The following is a 20,061-nucleotide window of genomic DNA, read 5'->3' as shown; positions in this document are numbered from 1 at the left end:
CAGCGTTGTTGCTGCTTGTCCGCCCTCTCCAGTACTGGGGGGTTGGACGGCCCCGACAGACAATTCCTAGCGATATAGCCCTCCTTTCCGCAGTTATAGCAGACAACGTTGCGCCCTAGTCGCATTGGCGGGGCTTGAGCGCTCCTATTGCCTAGCTCGAGGGCGGTAGGGGGTCGCGGCCAGGAGCGGTAGCCCGACGTTCCTTCGGCTCGCTGACTATCTTCGATCCGCCGAGCGGTGCTTACCAGCTGCTGGTACGTAGCTGGCAAGCGTTCTTTGGGGTCCCGTAGAGGCAGCTCACCGTATATATAACGCGGTCGCTGCTTAGAACATTGCCGATAAGGGCGAAGTTCGCTTTGCAGTCGAAGAGGAAATTGCAAAGGGCAGTTGCACTGGACCCATTGTACGTAGGATAGGTGAGCGCCGGGGTCTTCCAAGTCACTCCTCCTAGTACGACTGCTCCGAGCTGCTGGGGCGTTACGCCTACAGGGCTCGCAAGAGTGGGGTTAGGGGGGGTCAAGAGAGCCTCCCGGGAAGGATATACCGTTGGATGAGACAGAGGTTCGGGCTCCGGGACAGGTTGGTCTCGGAGGAGCAGCTCTAGCTCAGCTCTCTTACGGCACAGCATTGCCTGTCTTCGAGCGATAGCGATCTCCTCGTCAAGTTGTTGCTCCTCCTCTAGCAGTCGCTGCTGGCGCTCAGGCGGCAGTGTACCCAGCTACGCTGCGGGGGAACGGCTAGCGAGCGGATTGTCCGTAGGCAGGTATCCTTAGGTCATACTAAGGGGATTAAGGACTTGAGCGTCGGGAATCTCAGGGATGTCAGGGAGTTAAGCGCTGCTGGAAGGCTGGCTATTTGATATAAGCGAGCCTTCTGTTTCGCTTGCAAGCTGATTGAGAGTAGCGCGTTGACGCCTTGGTACTATGCTCGTCCCGGACGGTCTAGTCGCCCGGAAGGCAAAGAGTTCAACATGTGAGGATCAAGGATCTAAGGGTAGAAGACCAGAGTGTCTGGGTACAAGCAGTGTACGCGTAATATAGGAGTAGAGTGCTCGTTAGGGGTCGAGTGGTGGTCTCATTGAACTCTGCCTCTCTCCTAAGCTCTGTCTCCCGCCCTCCTTCTTATGCCCGTGACAGTATCGCTAGGGCTTACTTCCCCGCTCTGCTGCTTTGTCGTCCTCCTTGCTGGTGCGCTCCTTCGACGCTCATCTGACGTGCTAATTATGCTATTCCAGCTTAGTGCCGTTGTTGCTTCTGAGGCTCGCTTACGCTGCGGCTCCGAGGCTTCCGGACCGCGCCTCACGCTGGCCCCGCTCAGCCGGTCCTCACATAAGATCCCCGGTAGGTAATACGAAGTTCAGCTCTTCGCCAAGTTTTAGGCTTAGGTGGTTTTGTGCAGCATACAACAAGATGATCCACTGTTTCACTTTCCCTGACACACCCACATATACAATAGGGAGTAGGGCAGCCTGTGACCAGTTACTTAAACAAGTAGTCTCTCAGTTACTCCGTGCGGGCCTGTTCCAATCGGGAGCTCTGGGCTTTTGTTAGATCTTGGTGCCTCTCCTCTGTAGTGCATTGTTGGTAAATAGTAGTACCAGGGGACCCATCGTTGGCTAGCCTAGTAGACTAGCCTCTGACTTGCTTCTTCTAACGGCCCTCCCAAGCCCTGCTTAACGCCTCACCTACTGTTGGCTCTTCCTGTAAAGCTTCTTGGTTCTGACGATGGCTTTGGCCTTGATCCTGGCCCTGATCCTGGCCCTGATCCTGATCCCGATCCTGAGTTTAGCCCTGGCTGATCTGCTGCATGATAGTTTTAGTAGTCTTCTGAATGAGTAAGTTAGGGTTCCAGATCATTATATATAGACCCAGATATCTCCCTTTGGAACAGATTTTATTCTTCTCGTCATCGCATCATCTTCTTCTACATCTTCAGTACCATCAGCAACTTACAGTATTCGACAACTTCCAGCGGCTTTGATATAGCTTCTTCAGCTTCTACAAAAACCAACGCCAAATCCAGCCATACACTCCAAAAACAATCCCATCTCCATCCAGTCCTCTTTCACCCCTTATACATTGAAAATGCAGCTCTCCAGGTTTGTCATCCTCGCCGTTGGCGTTTTCGGGGCTTCAGCAGCCGCAGCTCAGCACGGCGCCGGTAGTCAGTCGGCTCAAATGGCACAGTCCGCCCCGGAGGGCCACGACAACGCCCACGCCTATGGCCAATATGCCCGCGTGGCCACTGATGGTGGAAAGGGAGCGGCAAAGGGGAAGGGAGGATCGCAGTAATCTGGCGGTGGGAAGAGAGCGGGAAAGGCTAAGGGAAAATCGCCGCAATCTGACGGTGGAAAGGGAAAGGGAAAGGGAAAGGAAAAGGGGAAGGGGAAGGGAGGATCACAGGAAGATGACATATGCGAGACTGATGCCGACTGTGATGAGGGATTGGGATGCACTTGCCAGATAAACGGCTGGGGCGTTCTGGTGTGCTCTTCTTGAGATGTAAGGACGGTAGGCGCTGGACGCCGATTATCAAATTTGGATCATTAGGGTTAACGTTACTTAGAGCTAAGGTAGATGTTGAACGAATATCTTCCCCAAAAGTTCCAATTTTCGTGCCTTGATTGTTGGTTCCAGGATATCAAGTATCGAAGCAAGCCCTGGGCCAACAAGACTGGATCAAGCTGGATGTCGTTGCCGAAGCAAGCAATCCGTGGTGATAGCCCTTTGCCGCTGACAGACTAGCCTAGTTTGGGACTCAAGGGTTGCGCAGCGTCACCCCGTTAGTGCCGGGGACGTGCCGTCTAGACAAATCATAATTCGCGCTTTCGGCCAAGGCCCATAATCTGATATTGCACCTTTTCACTCTGCATCTCGAGCAACTGAACGAGAATATATATGTCCAGCACAAAGTCAGGACGCCAAGGCTCCAAGCCGTCTTGGAGATGTTGAAAGAGTAACTGCCAACTTCCGAGGAGACATAGGACCGGATGGGGCTCTCTTCCCGCAGGTTTGATATAATCCGGTGACAGGACATAAGCTCCGGATTCTATTCCTCGTTGTCTCTGTCAACCTCGCTAGCGACCCTTTGCAATCTCGATCGGGCATAGACACAGCCAACGAGGAGGCCAGCGCAAAACCGCTGTCAGAGGAAGCTTCACCGGCAGGCTTGGGATGTCCTTGACATCAGTATAGTAAGGATCCAAGAACCCCGGGCGCCACGGGTCAGGAGGAAAGACTGGGTTTTGTCCAGGAAATACGCCTACCTCGCCTGTTCATCATGGAATACGCGATAGATGTCAGATGGACCAGATATAAGAGGGTTATCTTCTTTGTCGACGAGCCATTCGAGAGAAAAATGGACGCGCGGATGGTGCTATTGATAATGAAGGGAAAATGACCCAGACCCGGGTTTAGCAGATCTGAGCCCATTTGTTGTCATGGTTCTGAAGTCCTTCTCAAAAGCAACTTTAAGATAAATCTTAATTGACTCACTGGGGAGGAGAGAGGCAAAACGAAAAAGGAAGAAAGAAAAGGACGCGGATTTCAAAAGCACCTAGATGGACCTCAAACAATTTAGCAAGCAACCAGGTGAGAGCTCCAATATGGTACTGGCTGAGTTTTGGTCTACTTACCTTGATCTTCCAAGTGAATAGATGACGACAAGTATTACCAAGAATTAATCGATGCAGTCCTGCAACATCTTGGGTCTAATAGAAAACAAATGACGCAAACTGTAAGCGGTGTGCCGGGCATCCGGCGTGTGCGGGATTGGGCATCTGAACATCAGCAAATGTTTTCGGAGAGTCGCAGAAGTACATGTATGAAGAGGTAGAGGCTGAGACTGGTTTATAGGCGCTCACATCAAATGGCTGCCGGAATGGCGCTATTGGGGCTCCAAATTCGTACTAGTATCTGCGAGAAAGAAAAGTAAAAAAAAAAAAAAAAAAAATAAAATAAAATAAAATAAAATAGAACAAACCGATTTCTAGGACCTTGGCTAAGAGCCACCAAGCCGAACCGGGTTCCCAGCTTGGCTATATTATAGTTTCTTCTAGCAGTATCTAGGTTGGGGGTTGTAAGAGCTGACCTTCTATATACATCGGCGGCTCATGGATAGAGTAACCCTTGTAAGCATTCTGGTACAACTGTGCCAACGTCAACACACATTGGTTAAACACTTCGGCATAGTGCTAGAGGCTGCTGTTTTCCGGGATGATGAGAAGACCGTAGCCAAGCTTCTCGAGAACGGGCCGACGTCAAATCGTAGAGGGGACACGATACAGCGCTTCCGGCAGTTGCAATCATATCTTATGACATTGATATATTAAAATGCCATACCCAAACTAACTGGCGTCTACTACTATTGTTTCCTATTACCGGTTGATATAGGTTTTCACCCGGCCTATACGGTACGGTTTTCCTATGTACGCGGTAGAAGGTCCGGCACACCCTATCTTGGGTAAAGCGGTGTAGGAAGAATAATAAAATGCCATACCCTGTCAGCAAGCTCCCTAGGGACAAAATCAGCTAATCCCAAATGGCTAAACGCGGTGGCTGCTGGTCTGGGCCTACTGAGTGGCGGGATGATCTGCACCCCATCGTTCAGCCGCATCGGCTGTCCCCGCACTCGGGGAAGGTTTTAGGATTTTCGCGGCAGCACTTGTTTTGACCCAACGCGCATCTCCTGATCACCGCGTACCCGTCACTCACTATGAAGAAGTTGGCCAACAAACTCCGAAAGTTCCGCAAAGACCCAGCGAAGGATGTACCCGACCCTTGGCGTCAAGATGAGGTCTTGGATCCAAAGTTTATAGTGCTAAATGCGCCCAATCCGTCACCCTCGCTAGCTCCGCACCCGGGAACCAATAGCAAAGGCCTGCGCTCGAACTCTAACGTACAACCCGAAGATGACATCGGGACATTCAATGGCTTCGGGTCATGGTTGGCATCGTTTGAGCCTGACCCCAACGCCCGAGGGGTCGTCGAAGTCGCCGCACAACCGGTTCACCCCCTAACAGCAGTCGCTGAAGTGCTATCACTAGAAGAAGGTACTAAGTTTTACTTTCAAGTATTGGAGATGCTGTCATAATAACCAGAGAGCCTACTTCTTGTCTAGGGTGGCCTCCCGAATGCATGATTCGATTGACCTTGGACGGTCTGAAGAAACCAGGCAGCTCGCTGAGACTCGCCGTTCTGATTCGCGGCCCCTGGTTTATGACCCTCGCACAGGTCAACCGATTGCTGGCCAAACACGGATACCTGGAGGTTCTATCTGCCAAGAACGGTACCTGGGCAGCGCGGAGCTGGGATGGCGACAAGGCGCTCCCGAGCAACTTGCAGATTCCTGTTGTCGACGGCCCGTCTCGCTATGACACCACGACCGGGGAAGGGCCACTGATGAGTAGAAATGAGCAGTTCGGCACCTTCGTGCAGAACCTTCGCCGACTACGGGTCCGTTGCCAGGACGGCAAGGTCATCGCCACGTCGTTTCCCGCTGAGCTAGAGATCACCTTCAATCGAACGTTACGTCTTCCCGAGGACGGCAAAACTCACAATCAGCCGGTCCGACTCGGCAAGGTTTCCGTCAGCAACATTGCCGGCATCTCCAAGAAGCTCGAAGCCTCAAGGAACCAGAGTCTCATAGACATGGCACGCAAGGGCGGCGTCTTCTTTCCCCTTTACCAACGCGAAGCCATGTTCCTCTCTTTCAAGGCTCACCAGGACGCTTTTGCGATCCGTGTATTTGTTGGGGGCGTCAACGCTGTTTCCGGGCTGCCTTGGAACTCACCCCCGGATTATAAGGTTGCCACACAGGACTACCTCTCGATCCCTCCGCAGCAATACCTTGATGGAGTCTGCGTCGGCAAGGATGTTGTCAAACAGTTTGTCGCCATGCCCCTGGGGTCGGGGTATTCGGTGGAGAAGCAAGTGACCGGGAAGGAGACAGTCGGTGGAATGCAACTCGAAATCATCCCAGGAGACAGATGGGTGTTGCAGCTCCCAGCCTCCCCTAATCTCTCGCAAGCGGGGCCATATTTCCCTCGCCCTCACCAGACACCGGGCGACCTCGGTGCTCAGATCGTTGTTCTTGACGAGAACCCCAACGTAGTGGTCCCAGAGACGCAAAAATATGACCCGGGCGGCGAGGACGAGCTGGCAGACAATATACATCGACCCGTTTATCTCCGCCATCTCTACCAGTCGCAAGTGCAGTATCCGTACCCGCACCAATCATGTGGAGACGCCTCTTCCCCAACTGACTTCTATCCCGGGATGGACATCCGAATGACAGCGGTCTACATGCTCCGTTTGACACTTCAGTACAGGGACAGCAATCCTGGCGAGGATCGGACTGAGAACGTTGAGTGGGCCCCATGGTGGACGCTTGAACGTTGCTTCTCGGAACACCAGAAAGTCGCTCCCAAGGCTGGTGTTAAGAATCTAAGCGATCTGGAACTTTACCATCAAGGAAGAAGATTACGAACCGGGGCGTCGACGTTGCAGGAACAGGGGCTAGCGGATGGAGACCTTGTCGTGGTTCAACAGCCAGTCCCAACATATGGCCCGACGCCGGATCACAGCTATGGAGGACAATACTCGTCATACACGAACCCATACCAACAGCCACAATCCCAGCAAGGAAGCGTTCAACAACAAGCATATGGATATCAATACCAGGGCCAGACACAGGGTGTACAGGTTGTCGAACCGATATATCAGAACGACATATCCTCCCAAAATTCAACATGCGTTAGCCAGGGTCACCCGTACCTGGTTGATAGCCTTTCGCCTTACCCAGTGAATACCCATGAACCCCCGCCCCAACCAAGCTTCTATACTCCACCGCAGAGGCCTTACCCGCAACAGACCTATCCGCCGTCACAGAACTACCCACCCATTCCGCAGCAGAGCCATGCCAGCGAGTGGACTAATTTTTCTCCTCCAGCTTCGGGACAACCGACTTACGGATCAGCATCTCCAAGTTTCTCTCCGAGTGCGCCCAGTTCACCACCGTCCATGTCCCCGCCCATATCCGCGAGTCCCTTTTCATGTCCCTCTACAGATTCTCCTTCCATTAATTCGCCAACTTCAAGCTACTCTGCACCGCAGCCAGCCACTTGGGGAAGCACCGGCTCTCCGCCACCGAGACCACCAAAACTGCTCGTGACGCAAGGCTATGAAGCTAAGGAGGATAACACTCCACCCAGCATGGCCTTTGCGAGTCCGAGGCAGACCTACCAGCACGGATCCGCTCCGCCGAGGATGCCGACCGCTTCCGCTACGGCGTCAACAGCCCCAACAGGGCGTCCGATAAAGCCACAAGAGTAAGTCCTCCCCACCCGTTATGCATTCGAACTTGACCCTGATCATGGCCACGACACAAGTCAAACCGGATGGGCGATGGGCATCGCTGCAGGCTCCAAGATCCGACAGCCTATTCTCGCCGACCCCTTTGGCCCCAACACGTGGTGCAAAGGCCGAGCCACGATCTTGAGTGTGCAGATTCTCAACTCAGTGGCCTTTGAGTCCCTCACAGGCATGTTGGCACCGCCGTCACCCATCACGCCGCAAATGTATCTCAAGCAGGGTTTGCCGTTTCTCGCGTCGTACGAGGAAGGTGTGGCCACTGATGGAGCCGCATATCTGGCTGGAATCAAGGGGGTGGGAGATCTTGATGCCGCCGGGGATGTCATACAGCTGGGTTCGAACATTGCCAGCGCGAATAACGTGGGGTGTACCTGCTGCGGGAAGATGCTTTGCGATTCTATGTGAGTACCTTCGCTACCTACGTATCTGATCCGTGGTGGACATCTTTGTATACCTTCAGGTTACTGATCGGCGAATCTCGGCAGCCTGCGCCCTTGCAATCACGCCTTCTGCTCCTCATGCATCAAGGGGTACATGACGCACAGCTACGGCACAAATCTATATTCCACAATTTGCAGAATCTGTAACACTCGGGCGACGAAGCTCATTGGCTTTTCTGCGCCTATGGCCTTGCCCGGAGACGATGTTGTTGATCTGAGCGACGCCAAGATTATTACTCTCCAGCCTCATCAGGGGGCGTCGGGGTTTCATAGTGTCTATGAGCTCAATGCGGAGCCGGATGAGGATAACAGCTAGTTATATAAGACGAATCCAGAGTTTGCCTTACAATTTTCCCAATGCGTTTCCCGTTTGGCCTTTCTCGAGGCGGTCGTCGCCATCGTCTTCCTCGCCGACACGGCAACCACCCTTTGCAAACCCGCTGTCGGCATCCACGTCTTCGGGGATGACTGGGCCCAAACCTTTACGCGCGGCAGAAATGATTGCGACTTCTCTGAAACCACCATCACCATCTATCACGACGACGGCTCGACCACAGCGAGGACGGACCCCGGCACCATCTCGTTCGAGCACAAAGACACGCCACAAGCTTAGGTTTACGAATGGGGCTTTTCGGGGAGGTATCACGACGACTCCGGCTACGGCTTCAGCGTGCGCACCAATGGATGTGGCGGGGAGAGTTCGGGAATGGGGGGCTGGGAGGAATGGGCTGCTTGGAGGGGGCGCTGAAGATTAAGAGAGTAATTCTGCCCAAAGCCACCTCGGCCTCCTTCAAGTGCGACCGAACTGGTTAAAGGCACGTTAAACGATAGCTACTGTTCAAGCGGTACTATGCTAACTACCTGCTTGCGTAGTCCCAGCCGGTGACGGCCGGGAAGACAAGCTTTTCGGGAAGTGTAATACGTTGATGTGGCGTGAATGTCAAACAACGTCCTGCTGTAAAGGTGTTACTCAATATACCTTCGAAGAGTAACTTGTTGGACCCGTTTCCGCCGTGGTCTGGCTCGGGGCGAGGGTGGATCTAGGCTTGCCTTGTCTGGCAGCATGTTGTCAGTCAAGCGAGCCAATGTGGTTTCTGAATGTCATCCACTACCTTGTCCAAGCCTCCCAAACGGGTATGTAGTACTCGCAGCATCGCTGGCTTTAAGTACCTTACCTTATCCAATAAGGGGATTGCAGTCATTTACGGTACGGGCAAGACCGAGTTAAACAGCAACAGGCCACAGGCATGTAACGGGGGAGACAATCTTAATACGTTTCCCGAGCAGAACCTCATTCCTTGTATTTACACAACGTGCATCACTCCAAAGTTTCCGGCCTGCAGGTCCAACGCAGAAGTCAAACGGCCCGCTGCTGCTAGATACATGTACCCGCACTACCGCTCAATTGCCCGCGAAGTTCGTTAGGCAGGTCTGACCTCGATCTGAGCCGACCCAGAACTCTGGTAACCTTCGGTGGCCATGATCATGTAGTTCCAAGAACCGAGATTCAGGTTGCCTTGCCGCCTCCATTCATCGAAGTGCTTTCCGGTGTCGATGGTGCCGCCGACGCGCTTGGTCCGACGCACCGACCAGTACTGATCGAAGGTAGCAGTGCCAATGATGGACGGCTGGTTAACGCGCCTGGTCCTGTAGATGTCGTAGACGCCGCCGTCGTCCTCGATAGTGCCGAGCCTCGATGCGCCGGAAGACGGGTTGTACGAGCCGTACGCCTCCACGATGTAGTACTCGACGAGCGGGTTCGTGGTCCAGCCGTACAGGGCAAGGTCTGCGCCGTCAAGTTAGCTCAAGGTTGTTCTTGCATCGGAAAAAGCCGCAAAGCTTTTGCTGGGAAGCGGTTGCACATACAGCTGTTCACGTTGTAGTTGTTCCAGGTGCCGTTGTACGCGACCCGCCTCGGGGGACCGGGGTTCCAGCCCTTGCCCCCGACCCAGTTGTTGACATTGTTCCACGAGACGCTGTAGGAGCCACGGGGTCCGTTGTTGTAGTCGACGGATCCACGGCCGTCGGTCCAGAAGGAGTAGAAGTACCCATCGTGGGTTCCGGTACCCGGCTGGATGCCGCGCTTGAGAGCCTCAAGCGGGCTGGCCGTGACGGTGGCGGCGAGAGCCGTCAGGAGGAGAGTGAACGAGACCATGGCGAAGCGACCCAGCAAAAACTTTGATATAAGTGTAGGCTGTTGTCTTGCAAGTGCGACTGCCGATCAGATGTCGGCCTCACGCCCGCCCTTTATAGTATTTTCGGCTTGGGTCCCCCTGACCTGCGCCATCAAGGGTGTATAAGGGCGTCTACGTAACGAAGCGCTCGGAGGTATCGGCCGCGATTGGCATGGCTACCGGATCCGGGACACGGCTGTTCTCTGATAGGGTCGGTTCGTCCCCCGTCCTGCACCCCGCATCCTATTTGCCGGCGATGCATGGGGAAATGGGCGGGGTTGAAAACACCCGATCAAGGTGAGAGCCCTGGAGATTAACGGCTGCTTTACCCCAGGTTTTTTCCATAAAGCACCAAGAGCTGCGAGTCTTTAATCCCCGTTTTCCCCGAATTCAGCCGGCAGACGACAGCCAGTCATTGGAGCGGAAAACGAGCAATCCCTGGTCACAAAGTTGTTCTGCATATAGGGGAGGGATCATGAGCTTTCGAGTTGTCAGGTCACCTTGCTACTCCAACTGAAGTATACGGAATCAACAACATTCGTCTTGTCTTCCTTTTTTCTTCGAGTAGGTTGCACCATCTATCGGACTGGGGTTCTGATTAGCAAACAATCTCCGCACAGCTGCGAGGTCCTCTCTGTCCGCGTCTGTGGAAGGTGAGGATATTAAAAGTAGTTTATCCCCTGAGCGCGGGGTACGAAGCGCAATAATGGGAGAGATCGCTGTTCTGCGCTTGCTAGGAAAGGGATCGGCGTTGGTGCCACCATCTTCGGCTCTGGAGGCCTGGGAGCCGGGTTCCTTGCCACCCCAGGAACCGGGGCTTCCCCGTCCCGTAGTTTATATGCCACGCATGCGCTATCTCTGACTGTACTCAACCGGCGGAAGAAGATCTGCTGGCTACCGTCCCGGGTATTGTCGGGCAACCAGGGTGGATGTCGTTTCTCGAAAGATCTGCGGGGCAAAAGAACCGATGTGCACGAGCCTTGAGCGCATGAATGATGATCTGGGAAAGAGACGGTGCGTTCGCCGTTATTATGTGACTAATCGAAGGAGATCCAGGGAGAAGTCTCAGCAGGGAATAAGCCGCGAGCCGCAAATTCTGTAGGCATGTTCACATGATACTGAAGATGTGAGTTCAGTTTTGTAGCCATCAAAGTATTCCAATTGGAAACCTCATTGACACTAACTAGCGTGTGCGGCGTGCCATGGCGCCGGGCCAGTACAAGACTACGAGTAATGGTTTGTCGCATTTGAAGTTGTCTGTTCGTACTTCTCCATTTTCGTGGAGTAAGGGTGAGGAGTGTTGATAGAGATGTCGGGGCATACAGCAAGAATTTGGCAGCGATATATAGGATACTACGCAGGTTTTCCCTTATTCCAATGAAGTACCAATTAACGTCCTACATCACCCATTCCTCCCGCGTACTGCTTTTCACTTCTTTCGGTCCGGATAGCTCAACATCCCAACGACCTTACCTTGAAATCCAGTTGCAAGTCCCGGACCATCTTGTCAGTGCTATGAAGTATGCCTAAGGACTTACGGGAGCACATTATCATGGCCTGTCCTGACGCAGAGCCTATGCTATGGTTCAGCCGTAAGGAATTTCGTGCAGATCCTTTTACCGGTGAGGTCTCCACCTTGCCTTTGTGGGGTCTCCATGAATTCGTGGTAGAGGCCGATGGTAGCCCTTTGTAGCCCGATCTTGAGCGGTGCCATGCCCAATGCGTAATGTTGTGGACCTTGTAGAAGCGGTCGGTCGTGCAACTGATATTGCCTGTGCCCATCTTTCCAGACCCTAAAAACACCAAATCGGTGGGATACCGGTTCGTCAGTTCAGTCGGTGGCGGCCCTCTTTGACGAACAAGAATTAGAAACGAGCTATAGATTATCACCATCTCCACTGCGCCTGTTTCGCTTACTTTCTCTTTTTCTTCCATAGGCCAGTCAATTACAACATTCAGTATCGCCATCTTCGGAGCTTCCTTTGGTACCTGTGGCGCTTTCACAGAACGACACTTACGCTCTCAAGCCCATAATTCCTCTTACCTAGGTTGAAGAATGCGTCGATGACATTTCGGCGATAGCCGGTATGAGCATGCACTTTCGCAGGTTGCGACTCTTGAAGCCCCAGGATATTAATTAAAGTACCCACTTTCTGGCGGCCTCTTCCGGTCGACAATAGCCTGCAAGCCTGCAGCCACAGGGCAGTACGTACCCCTAATCAAATCCACGTCCCTGGTGATCTGTGGCCGCTCTCTGCCACTTTCCAAAGGGCTTTGGTGCGCACCGGTAACACACCATAATATTGGCTATGTATGAGGTAGATGAGGTAAAGTACTCGGTCAGAGAGCCACATTCTCGTTAACGATGACACAGGAGGCCGGCTACGTGGATGACGGCACCGGGATTCACCGTCATCCTGCAAGTTTTCCCTGAAATGAAAATGCCAAGCTATCTAGTTCGTGATCAGGGCGGTCGGGGTTATGGGCAGATTCATCTAAGTCGGTTTGAGAGAAGTAGCAGACCTGCTCAAACAGCGTCGGACAATCTACGATATAATTAGTACCATTAGACGAAACGTTTTGTATCGAATTACGTGAGGTATACATCGGTCCTTTCGCGTGGTGATTTCGGCTGCAACTGTACCGAAAGGGTTCTGGCAGAGCTCAAAGCGACCAACAAAGGAATGGTACGCCTCCAACGGCTCGTCAGTACTAATTAACCTTTGGATTCCAGTCAGCCGCCACTGACCTTGTCTCGCTCAGAAAAGTAGACACTTCACTTTACGGAGCACCGCCTCTCACAAGGCTTTGCTCAAAACTCCAGTACCGCCGATCTTAGCTCTGTTCTCTTCTTACGTGCCACGATTAGTCCTGTCTTTCCTCGCCCATCATGTTATCGGCTTCCTTGAGCTGCGGGATTCGTTTTCGTCACTTTCACCCTCATGTCTCAGGCCGTCCCTGGTCGGCGATGTAGAATGACTAGCTCCTCGGTGTTGGCCTTTGCCTTTCTGCGGCTGTCCAGGATCTGCCCAGTGTCGGCTTTGATCTTACCATAGGCCACGGGCGAACTCACCACGTAGCTCTCATTCCCGATTCGCTTCTGCTCATCTCTTTCGCGTCACCGACAACAGCGCCGTCGTGCACATTTGCAATGCGACCGTGCTCAGTATCGCACAAAAGACCCGCTACTCTGAGTACGGAGTTCTCATGGAGCGCTTCGGCAACACCCCACACCTAGCGCCCCCAAGCCGCCTCACCGAGTGGCAGCGCTAGTGGAATAAGAAATACAGCAAGCCCGCAATCGCTGATGTAGTGGCGCTGGCCACTCCGCTCGGACCTAGAGCTTGTGTCCCCGGTAGCTAAGGCGCTTTGCGTCGCAGCCCGTCGAATATACGGCTATGACGCTGCGAGCGATAAGTACGATTATAGAGGAAGGCCTGACCGACGCGCCTGAGTATGCCGGCCAGGGCTCTTTGCCGGGCGACAGCCCCCACCAATCAAGGCACGATTACCAGTCTTGCGCCGTCTCTGCTAGCAAAGGACAATTACATCCTCTATACCGACTAACTACTCAAACATCTGCAAGGACTACGAGGATAACGACCTTCTCTATCATCTCGTCCCGTTCGCGTCGCCCACGCACCACCGCCCTGGCTGTACTACGCTAGCCATTCCCTGCCAATAGCATCGGTAGTCCATAGGTTTCCACTTTGACGACGAGCTGGACAATTGTAGGGAAGGGAAGTTAGATCTCTGATAGGACAGGACGGCGCCCCGGCTGGCTGGTACTGGTTACAACATGCCTGATGAGGGGAGACGCAGTGGCAATAACTGAAGCTTTTCGGGGCCTGGTAATCAACGAACTCGGATCAATATAATAATCTTCGATGGCCTTGAGAATCCTCCTGCTCCCAGAGGCCTGAACCCGATGAATACCCATGCCCGACGAGGCCCCACTTAAAGTGGCTGGAGAGGTGGGAGCCGTTCGGACCAACCACAGTATCCATCACACACAACAGAAGCTTAACAGCTGTGTCAAAACCCCGCAGTGACTCCGAGGAATTAACCATGGATATCCCAATCATTCACGGGAGGCCCTACGTAAGCTGAACACTTGGGCGACTACCCGGCCAATGGTGACGTTGCGCTACTGTGGTCGTGGGACAAGAGGAAGAGCGAGTATGTTCTCAATTGTTTAAGTGGGACTGGGCCGGTGATAAAACACCTAGCTAATCGGGGAATTTGTATTGTATTTCCAGTTTGTATTGGTGTTGCAAGTTAGAGTGCGAGATCTCTCGTGCCTCCCTTAGATGGCCGGCAGGCCGAAATACTGTGCGAAACCCTATTAATGTACCTTACCTACTAGGGAGGCCCATAGCAGGTCGAGATTGGCCTTACTGGCTTCGTCTTCCCCGCCGTCGTCAATTCCGAAAACACTCCCAGCGTCCTTCGCAAACCAGACATGGCGCGCATGCTCTTGGTTGATGCTGTCTGTGTCAATCAGGCGGTCCTTGACAAGCGGGCCGCACAGGTGCGCGTGATGTGGGGACATCTACAAGGCCGACGGCGTTTGGATAGTAACTGTCCGGACTTTGCTGGAATTCACTTTTCAGGAGGATGCACCCATATTATTCATGTAGTTGTCCGGGCTAAGGCGACCATTATGCTCTAGGCAATATCCCAACCCCTGAGGGCCAGATCTTCGATTGTGCCATCGAGGGGCTCGCCGATCAAATTAGAAGAATTCTGAAGTCCGGGATCGAGCCGAATAGGACACAAAGATTGCCAGGGTTGGGAGACCAACAACGTTGGGTTTGATAGTCGAGATGGGGCTCGGGGGTGGATCTGCTTACAATGGAGGGCATGTTTCTGGTCTATCAAGCTGTAATGGGTGGCCCCTGTGAAGTGGTCAGGCTGCTTTGCAATACTGACATAACTTGAATTAGATGTAAATGCTTCAGGTTTCTCAGGCGCAGCGCCCCTTAGCCTTGCGCTTGAAGCTAACCGCCACGCGGGCAACTGATATCTCGGCAGATTGGCTAGTATTCTCTATCAAAGGGCGGAGGAGGGGGATCTTACTCGCCAGAAACATCACAAGATGGCATCCCAAAGGTAAGAAGTTAGATATTGTAGTACGTACGTTCGCGCCTGACACTGTGTGCCTTGGGGTTATTTTCCTGTAGGACAGATCTTTCCAGGTATGCCTTTTATCTACCTAGAAGTCGGTATATACGCGCTGTTTACGAGCCATGACTGAAAGAACATTCCGATACAATTTTGAAATGAGTGCGGCGGATTGACCAAGGCAACCCAAAGATCGAGCCTGGTTTGTCCAGGCTCCCCTCCAATCCCCACCACCCCACAAAGCCTACCTTACATAAACTCCACCAGACTCCGCGGTGTGTTGGCACCCGCGCAGGTCCCAAACTCAGCCTGGCACCCGCTGTCCACGCTGCAATGATCCGTGGTATTCCCACAGTACCCCCTACAAACGCCCAACAGTCAGCACGTCCACGCTTCCCAACCAGCCTAGAAGCAGCCCTTTTCCTAGATAAACTTACGCAGCAGAACAACACGTCGCCCCTTCCTCGGGACATCTATACCCGTGCTCCCCGGCCTCAGTGGTCCCGCAGGTCCCGTCGACCGAGATTGTCGTGCCGGGGGTCGGCTCCTGGCAGGCCGCGGTGGAGTTGGAGAACTCGGACTGGCACCCGGCCGAGGTCAGGCAGAAGGTGTCGTCGGCGCCGCAGTAGCCATACTGTGAGCAGCAAGGGGCCTCGCCGGGGCAGGTGTAGCCCAGGTCTGCGCCGGCCTCGACGAGGCCGCACGTGTTGTCCGGGGAAACGTCCCGGCGGGCCGGGGCAAGCCCGGACTTGGGCGAGGGCGCGTCCGGGAGCACGGCGGAGAGGGCGGCGATGGGGAGGAGGACGACGAGCGGGAGGAGCGAGCGCATTGTGTCGGCGTGGCGTCGGATTCGGCTCGTGCGGGTTGGTGGCTTCAACTCGGTCTGCTCCCTGAGCACTGCTCTACTAGTAGTAGTCGTGGGAACGTGGGGCTGAGGATGGTCTTCCGGCTCGTTGTTACGGACGTCCACGCATTTTATAGGAGGGCAGGCTTATAGCGGAGACTTAATCTACACTCGGCACAACTGCCGGTATTGAGTGGGTTCTACTATAGGGGCTTACGCGGTGTGACACGGTGTCTGAGCTGGACTGGTGCTTGGTCTAAACCAATGTTGACTTAAATAAAAAATCTATAAATTTATCCGTCAATTGTTGCGTGCGCTTCCCCTTACCAACGTCGCGGTTCGGGCGGGAAATTCGCGGCAATCTGGGGCCGTTCTCCCCACATCCAAGTGCCGTGGGATCCCCCTAAGCTCCGTGTGGCTGCGGATTAGCCGCAACTGCTCGGGTATGCAAGGGGCATGAAGTTCGTCTCTAAAATCGTCGATCATCCAACGTGGGTCTTGGGGGAGGAACGGGAGTCAATATGACCCACAGTCTCAAGATCGGCATAGACGACAAGACCGGGATCCGGACAGCCTCGTTTACTGTTCCGAATGTCTCTTTGATGGTTTTGGCTCTCCCGCTCGAGACGATGCCGCGTCAGTATGCGGCCGTTAGGGGGCTCTACAGCTCTACACCTGGAAAGTGTCTTGGAGGTAGTTTGGGATAAATGAGCGACAAGCACTACCCTAGGTATATGTCATGGAGCCTGCTATGAACGCCGAACCAGTTGGTAATGTGTCAAAGGTCCAAGGCGCTGGTCAGAGGTTGTGAGAAGTGCGCTTGTTATATAGGTATTGATGTCGGTTCTAAGAACAGAACTCATGTTATTGGCTTAGCTGGCTTTCCGGTGAATTAGATTGGCTGTTGGTCCTTGGGTTCGATCGGCCTCTTATTGTGCCGTTGCCGATGTAATGTACGAGGTGTATTGTCCCATAGCGTGGTGTGGCCGACAACCATTGGCCCTCGTCGTTGTGAGGCGCGGCGCCCGCATGTCCAGATACGCTGCCCCGCTCCTCTGAGGGGCGGATCCATTGATTAGGCAGCAATTGCGGGCAAAACTGTCGCCAAAAATCCTCCCCTCGCAATCCCTCCTGCACAGGAATTTACAGACCTGTCCTTCACGTCCGCCTCTTAGCCGTAGCCCAGCGCTTCATGCGGCGCGAAAGCAACCTAGTGATGAGGAATTTATACAGTTGGCTTAACTGTGCTAAGGACGTGGATTCAGACGATGATGAGCAGGAAGGAGCCTCAACGACAAACTTAGACACCGTCGGACCATACATTATACGCGACGGTTGTGGCGAAGGGGACCGTGGAGTCGATCTTGTATTTGTCCACGGATTGAGGGGGGGGCGTTTTAGAGCCTGGACCAAGGGCAACGTCTGCTGGCCACTCGACTTGCTCACTAAGGAGAGAGACCTCGATGGTGCAAGGGTCATGACTTGGGGTTATGATGCAAATATTGCTCAGCTTTTTCGGCAATCGAGCCAGGAAAGTATCTTCGGCCACGCAAAGACGCTGCTTAGTGATCTCGCAAGGCTTCGAAACGGCGTTGTTAGCCATACCTTTATTCCGCGACCAAGTTAACATGCTGAATACTGCCGTGGGTAGACGCGACCGCTAGTCTTTGTCTGTCACAGCCTGGGAGGTCTTGTTGTGAAGGAAGCCTTGATCAAGTCGGCTACGTATCATAGCCATGGAAGACATCCCAAGCTTGGTGAGGTATACATGCGGACATCTGGCGTAGTCTTCATGGGGACACCGCATCGCGGATCATCCAAGACGTCCATTGGCGGGATAGTCGCTGGAATTGCCAAGGTTTCCTTGCGACGACCAAATACCCAGCTTCTGAAGACATTGGCTCGCGATTCTGGCATTCTGGAGAAGCAGAGAGACGACTTTACTACCATTTCCAAGGATTTGGAAGTAGTATGTATCAGAGAGGAAGTCCCAACCGGTGTCGGCTTGGTATGCTTGTATGGAATGTCGATGAAAAGGGTATTCCTGCTGATTTCGTACTCCCAGATCGTTCCGGAAGCATCAGCTTCGTATGACGGATTCAGAGTTCGACGAGATGCGATCAATGCGAATCACATGGACATGACTAAGTTCGCTTCGCAAGATGAGGAAGGGTACAAAAGAACTCTCAGCCATATCATCGACCTTTGCAACGTCCGACAAGTCGGTCTTCAGGCCGGCACACCATCACATAGGCTTTCCTTCACCGGACAGGACGAAGGTAGTCCTCTACAAATTGACTCGAACGCTGTTGTAACTGGTAGGTAGCCACTATTTCTGAGCACACCTCAACGCCTTTGTCTTCACTTGATGGCAATCTGCTTTGGCGAGTCTTTGTTTCGTTCCAGTCATGTCTATACACCACCGGGACGTCAAGACTTACAATCACTCGTAAGGGACCTATGGAAGAGGTGAAATTGCCATCCAGGGTAAGTATGGTATTCCTGGCTGTTGCTATCTTATTTTTCTAACTCGCGATAGATAAAATTATTAATGGCTCTTTGGTTCCCGACAATGGAATCCCGAGAGTACGAGATCGAGGATGCATATGCTGAGAGCTGTAATTGGATACTAGGCAAGGGCTCTACGCAGTATTCAATTGTCTCAGCCCCATCGAACTTCCTGGATTGGATCAAAGGCGAAGAGACCACCGGCATCTGGATCAGCGGGAACGCGGGCAGCGGAAAGTCAACTCTGATGAAGTCTCTCTATCGAGACAAGGAAACGAAAGCGGCGCTCGCTACCTGGGCAGCCAAACGGGAGCTTATCTTAGTTTCCTACTTTTTCACTGATCGTGGAAGCGACTTGCAAAAGTCACGAGAAGGGTTGATCAGAAGCCTTCTCCATCAGGTCCTGAAGTCGAGACGCAGCCTGATACCCCAGGTATTTAAGAAGTTGTTCGATCAGCCTGCGGTTGACATATCGAAGTTCATCCAGTTCTGGAGCAACCTGACCGCGGCCTTCGAGTCCATGTTGAAGCACATACAGGGTTACAAAATCTTCATGTTTGTTGACGAGCTGGACGAGTATCGCATGATAGACAGGTTGGACGAATACACTGAAAGGGATCTGGAGTTGGAGTTTGACGGGCCTACTGAGGATGCGACCTGGGGTCAGAGTGCTTGGATTCAAGACGGATATAGGGAAATCGCCAAGTTCCTTCTCAGACTCCGAAGCAGCCACCAGGACCTCAAAATCTGCACCTCCAGCAGAGAATTAGTCGTCTTCGAGCAGCTGTTAAACCAGTTCAACAGCGTCCGAGTTCACGAGCATACAGCCTTAGCCATCTCAAAGTATTGCCAAGGACGTCTGGCAGACGAAGCTCCCGATCTCTCCAATCACTGGGTATTCGCGGAGGTCATCACCAAAAAGTCACGCGAGGTTTTTCTTTGGGTCCGACTCGTCACAGATCTTTTGATACGCGGCAATACCGACGGAAACTCCAAAGATGAGCTGTGGAAAGTCCTGGATGGCCTCCCGGCCAAGCTGGGTGGAAAAAAGGGTCTTTACATGCGGATGTTGGAAATGATCGACCAGGCTTACCTTCTAGAGTCTCGGCAACTATTTGAACTTATCTTGAGATGGAGTTTAGGCCAGGAACGAAGCCCAGATCTTGACATCTTCACGTTATTCCTAGCACAGGAGGGACATATCAAACAGGGAGGCAAACGCGATCTCTTAGCGGCGGATGACGAGTTCCTCAATCAGACCTGGGAAGACTTGCGGCCACGGTGGATGAGCTACCAAAACCGACTCAAAAGCCGCTGTGCTGGACTTGTTGAAGGCGTCTTCAACGTGCGCTTCATGCACCAAACCGCCAAGGAATTCATATCCCGACCCGCGGTGTGGAATAACTTCTTTCGGGGGTCAGTTGGCTTCACTTCTGTGTTGGACATGGATCTGGCCCTACTCAGTGGTGTTATCCGCCGATTAAAGTGCTGCCATATCGTAGAATTGGTATGTTAAGTCTCCCCGAAGAACTACCATCTTCCAAGAACGGATATCCCTAACGCTGCAGTTCAGACTCAGCATCAGAATTCTGATCCCTTGA

General features: G+C 53.1%; 5 protein-coding genes across 5 annotated transcripts; 3 read left to right on the top strand and 2 right to left on the bottom strand.

The window, feature by feature from the left end:
- Nucleotides 1–2,084: 2,084 nt before the first annotated feature.
- On the top strand, nt 2,085–2,291 carry MFIFM68171_06764 (uncharacterized protein; the record flags this gene model as incomplete). The annotated part of the gene is made up of 1 exon (XM_071062184.1): nt 2,085–2,291. The coding sequence occupies one exon, from the start codon at nt 2,085–2,087 to the stop codon at nt 2,289–2,291; it is 207 nt and encodes a 68-aa protein (XP_070918285.1).
- Nucleotides 2,292–4,713: 2,422 nt separating this feature from the next.
- MFIFM68171_06763 (RING-type domain-containing protein) lies at nt 4,714–8,126 on the top strand (the record flags this gene model as incomplete). Its single annotated transcript, XM_071062183.1, has 5 exons — nt 4,714–5,050; nt 5,119–6,800; nt 7,211–7,327; nt 7,437–7,771; nt 7,856–8,126. The coding sequence occupies 5 exons, from the start codon at nt 4,714–4,716 to the stop codon at nt 8,124–8,126; spliced, it is 2,742 nt and encodes a 913-aa protein (XP_070918284.1).
- Nucleotides 8,127–9,231: 1,105 nt separating this feature from the next.
- On the bottom strand, nt 9,232–9,965 carry MFIFM68171_06762 (Endo-1,4-beta-xylanase; the record flags this gene model as incomplete). Its single annotated transcript, XM_071062182.1, has 2 exons — nt 9,232–9,596; nt 9,677–9,965. The coding sequence occupies 2 exons, from the start codon at nt 9,963–9,965 to the stop codon at nt 9,232–9,234; spliced, it is 654 nt and encodes a 217-aa protein (XP_070918283.1).
- A 5,392-nt stretch (nt 9,966–15,357) lies between these two features.
- MFIFM68171_06761 (Carbohydrate-binding module family 18 protein) lies at nt 15,358–15,937 on the bottom strand (the record flags this gene model as incomplete). Its single annotated transcript, XM_071062181.1, has 2 exons — nt 15,358–15,469; nt 15,546–15,937. The coding sequence occupies 2 exons, from the start codon at nt 15,935–15,937 to the stop codon at nt 15,358–15,360; spliced, it is 504 nt and encodes a 167-aa protein (XP_070918282.1).
- A 1,492-nt stretch (nt 15,938–17,429) lies between these two features.
- On the top strand, nt 17,430–20,061 carry MFIFM68171_06760 (uncharacterized protein; the record flags this gene model as incomplete). Its single annotated transcript, XM_071062180.1, has 5 exons — nt 17,430–17,546; nt 17,604–17,960; nt 18,018–18,270; nt 18,586–19,967; nt 20,029–20,061. The coding sequence occupies 5 exons, from the start codon at nt 17,430–17,432 to the stop codon at nt 20,059–20,061; spliced, it is 2,142 nt and encodes a 713-aa protein (XP_070918281.1).

This window comes from Madurella fahalii, assembly GCF_045866475.1.
Source record: "Madurella fahalii IFM 68171 DNA, scaffold_3, whole genome shotgun sequence".
In the NCBI taxonomy this organism is placed as follows: Eukaryota; Fungi; Ascomycota; class Sordariomycetes; order Sordariales; genus Madurella; species Madurella fahalii.
The sequence above is the reverse complement of the archived record's forward strand: the minus strand, read 5'-3'. Positions and strand labels throughout refer to the sequence as shown.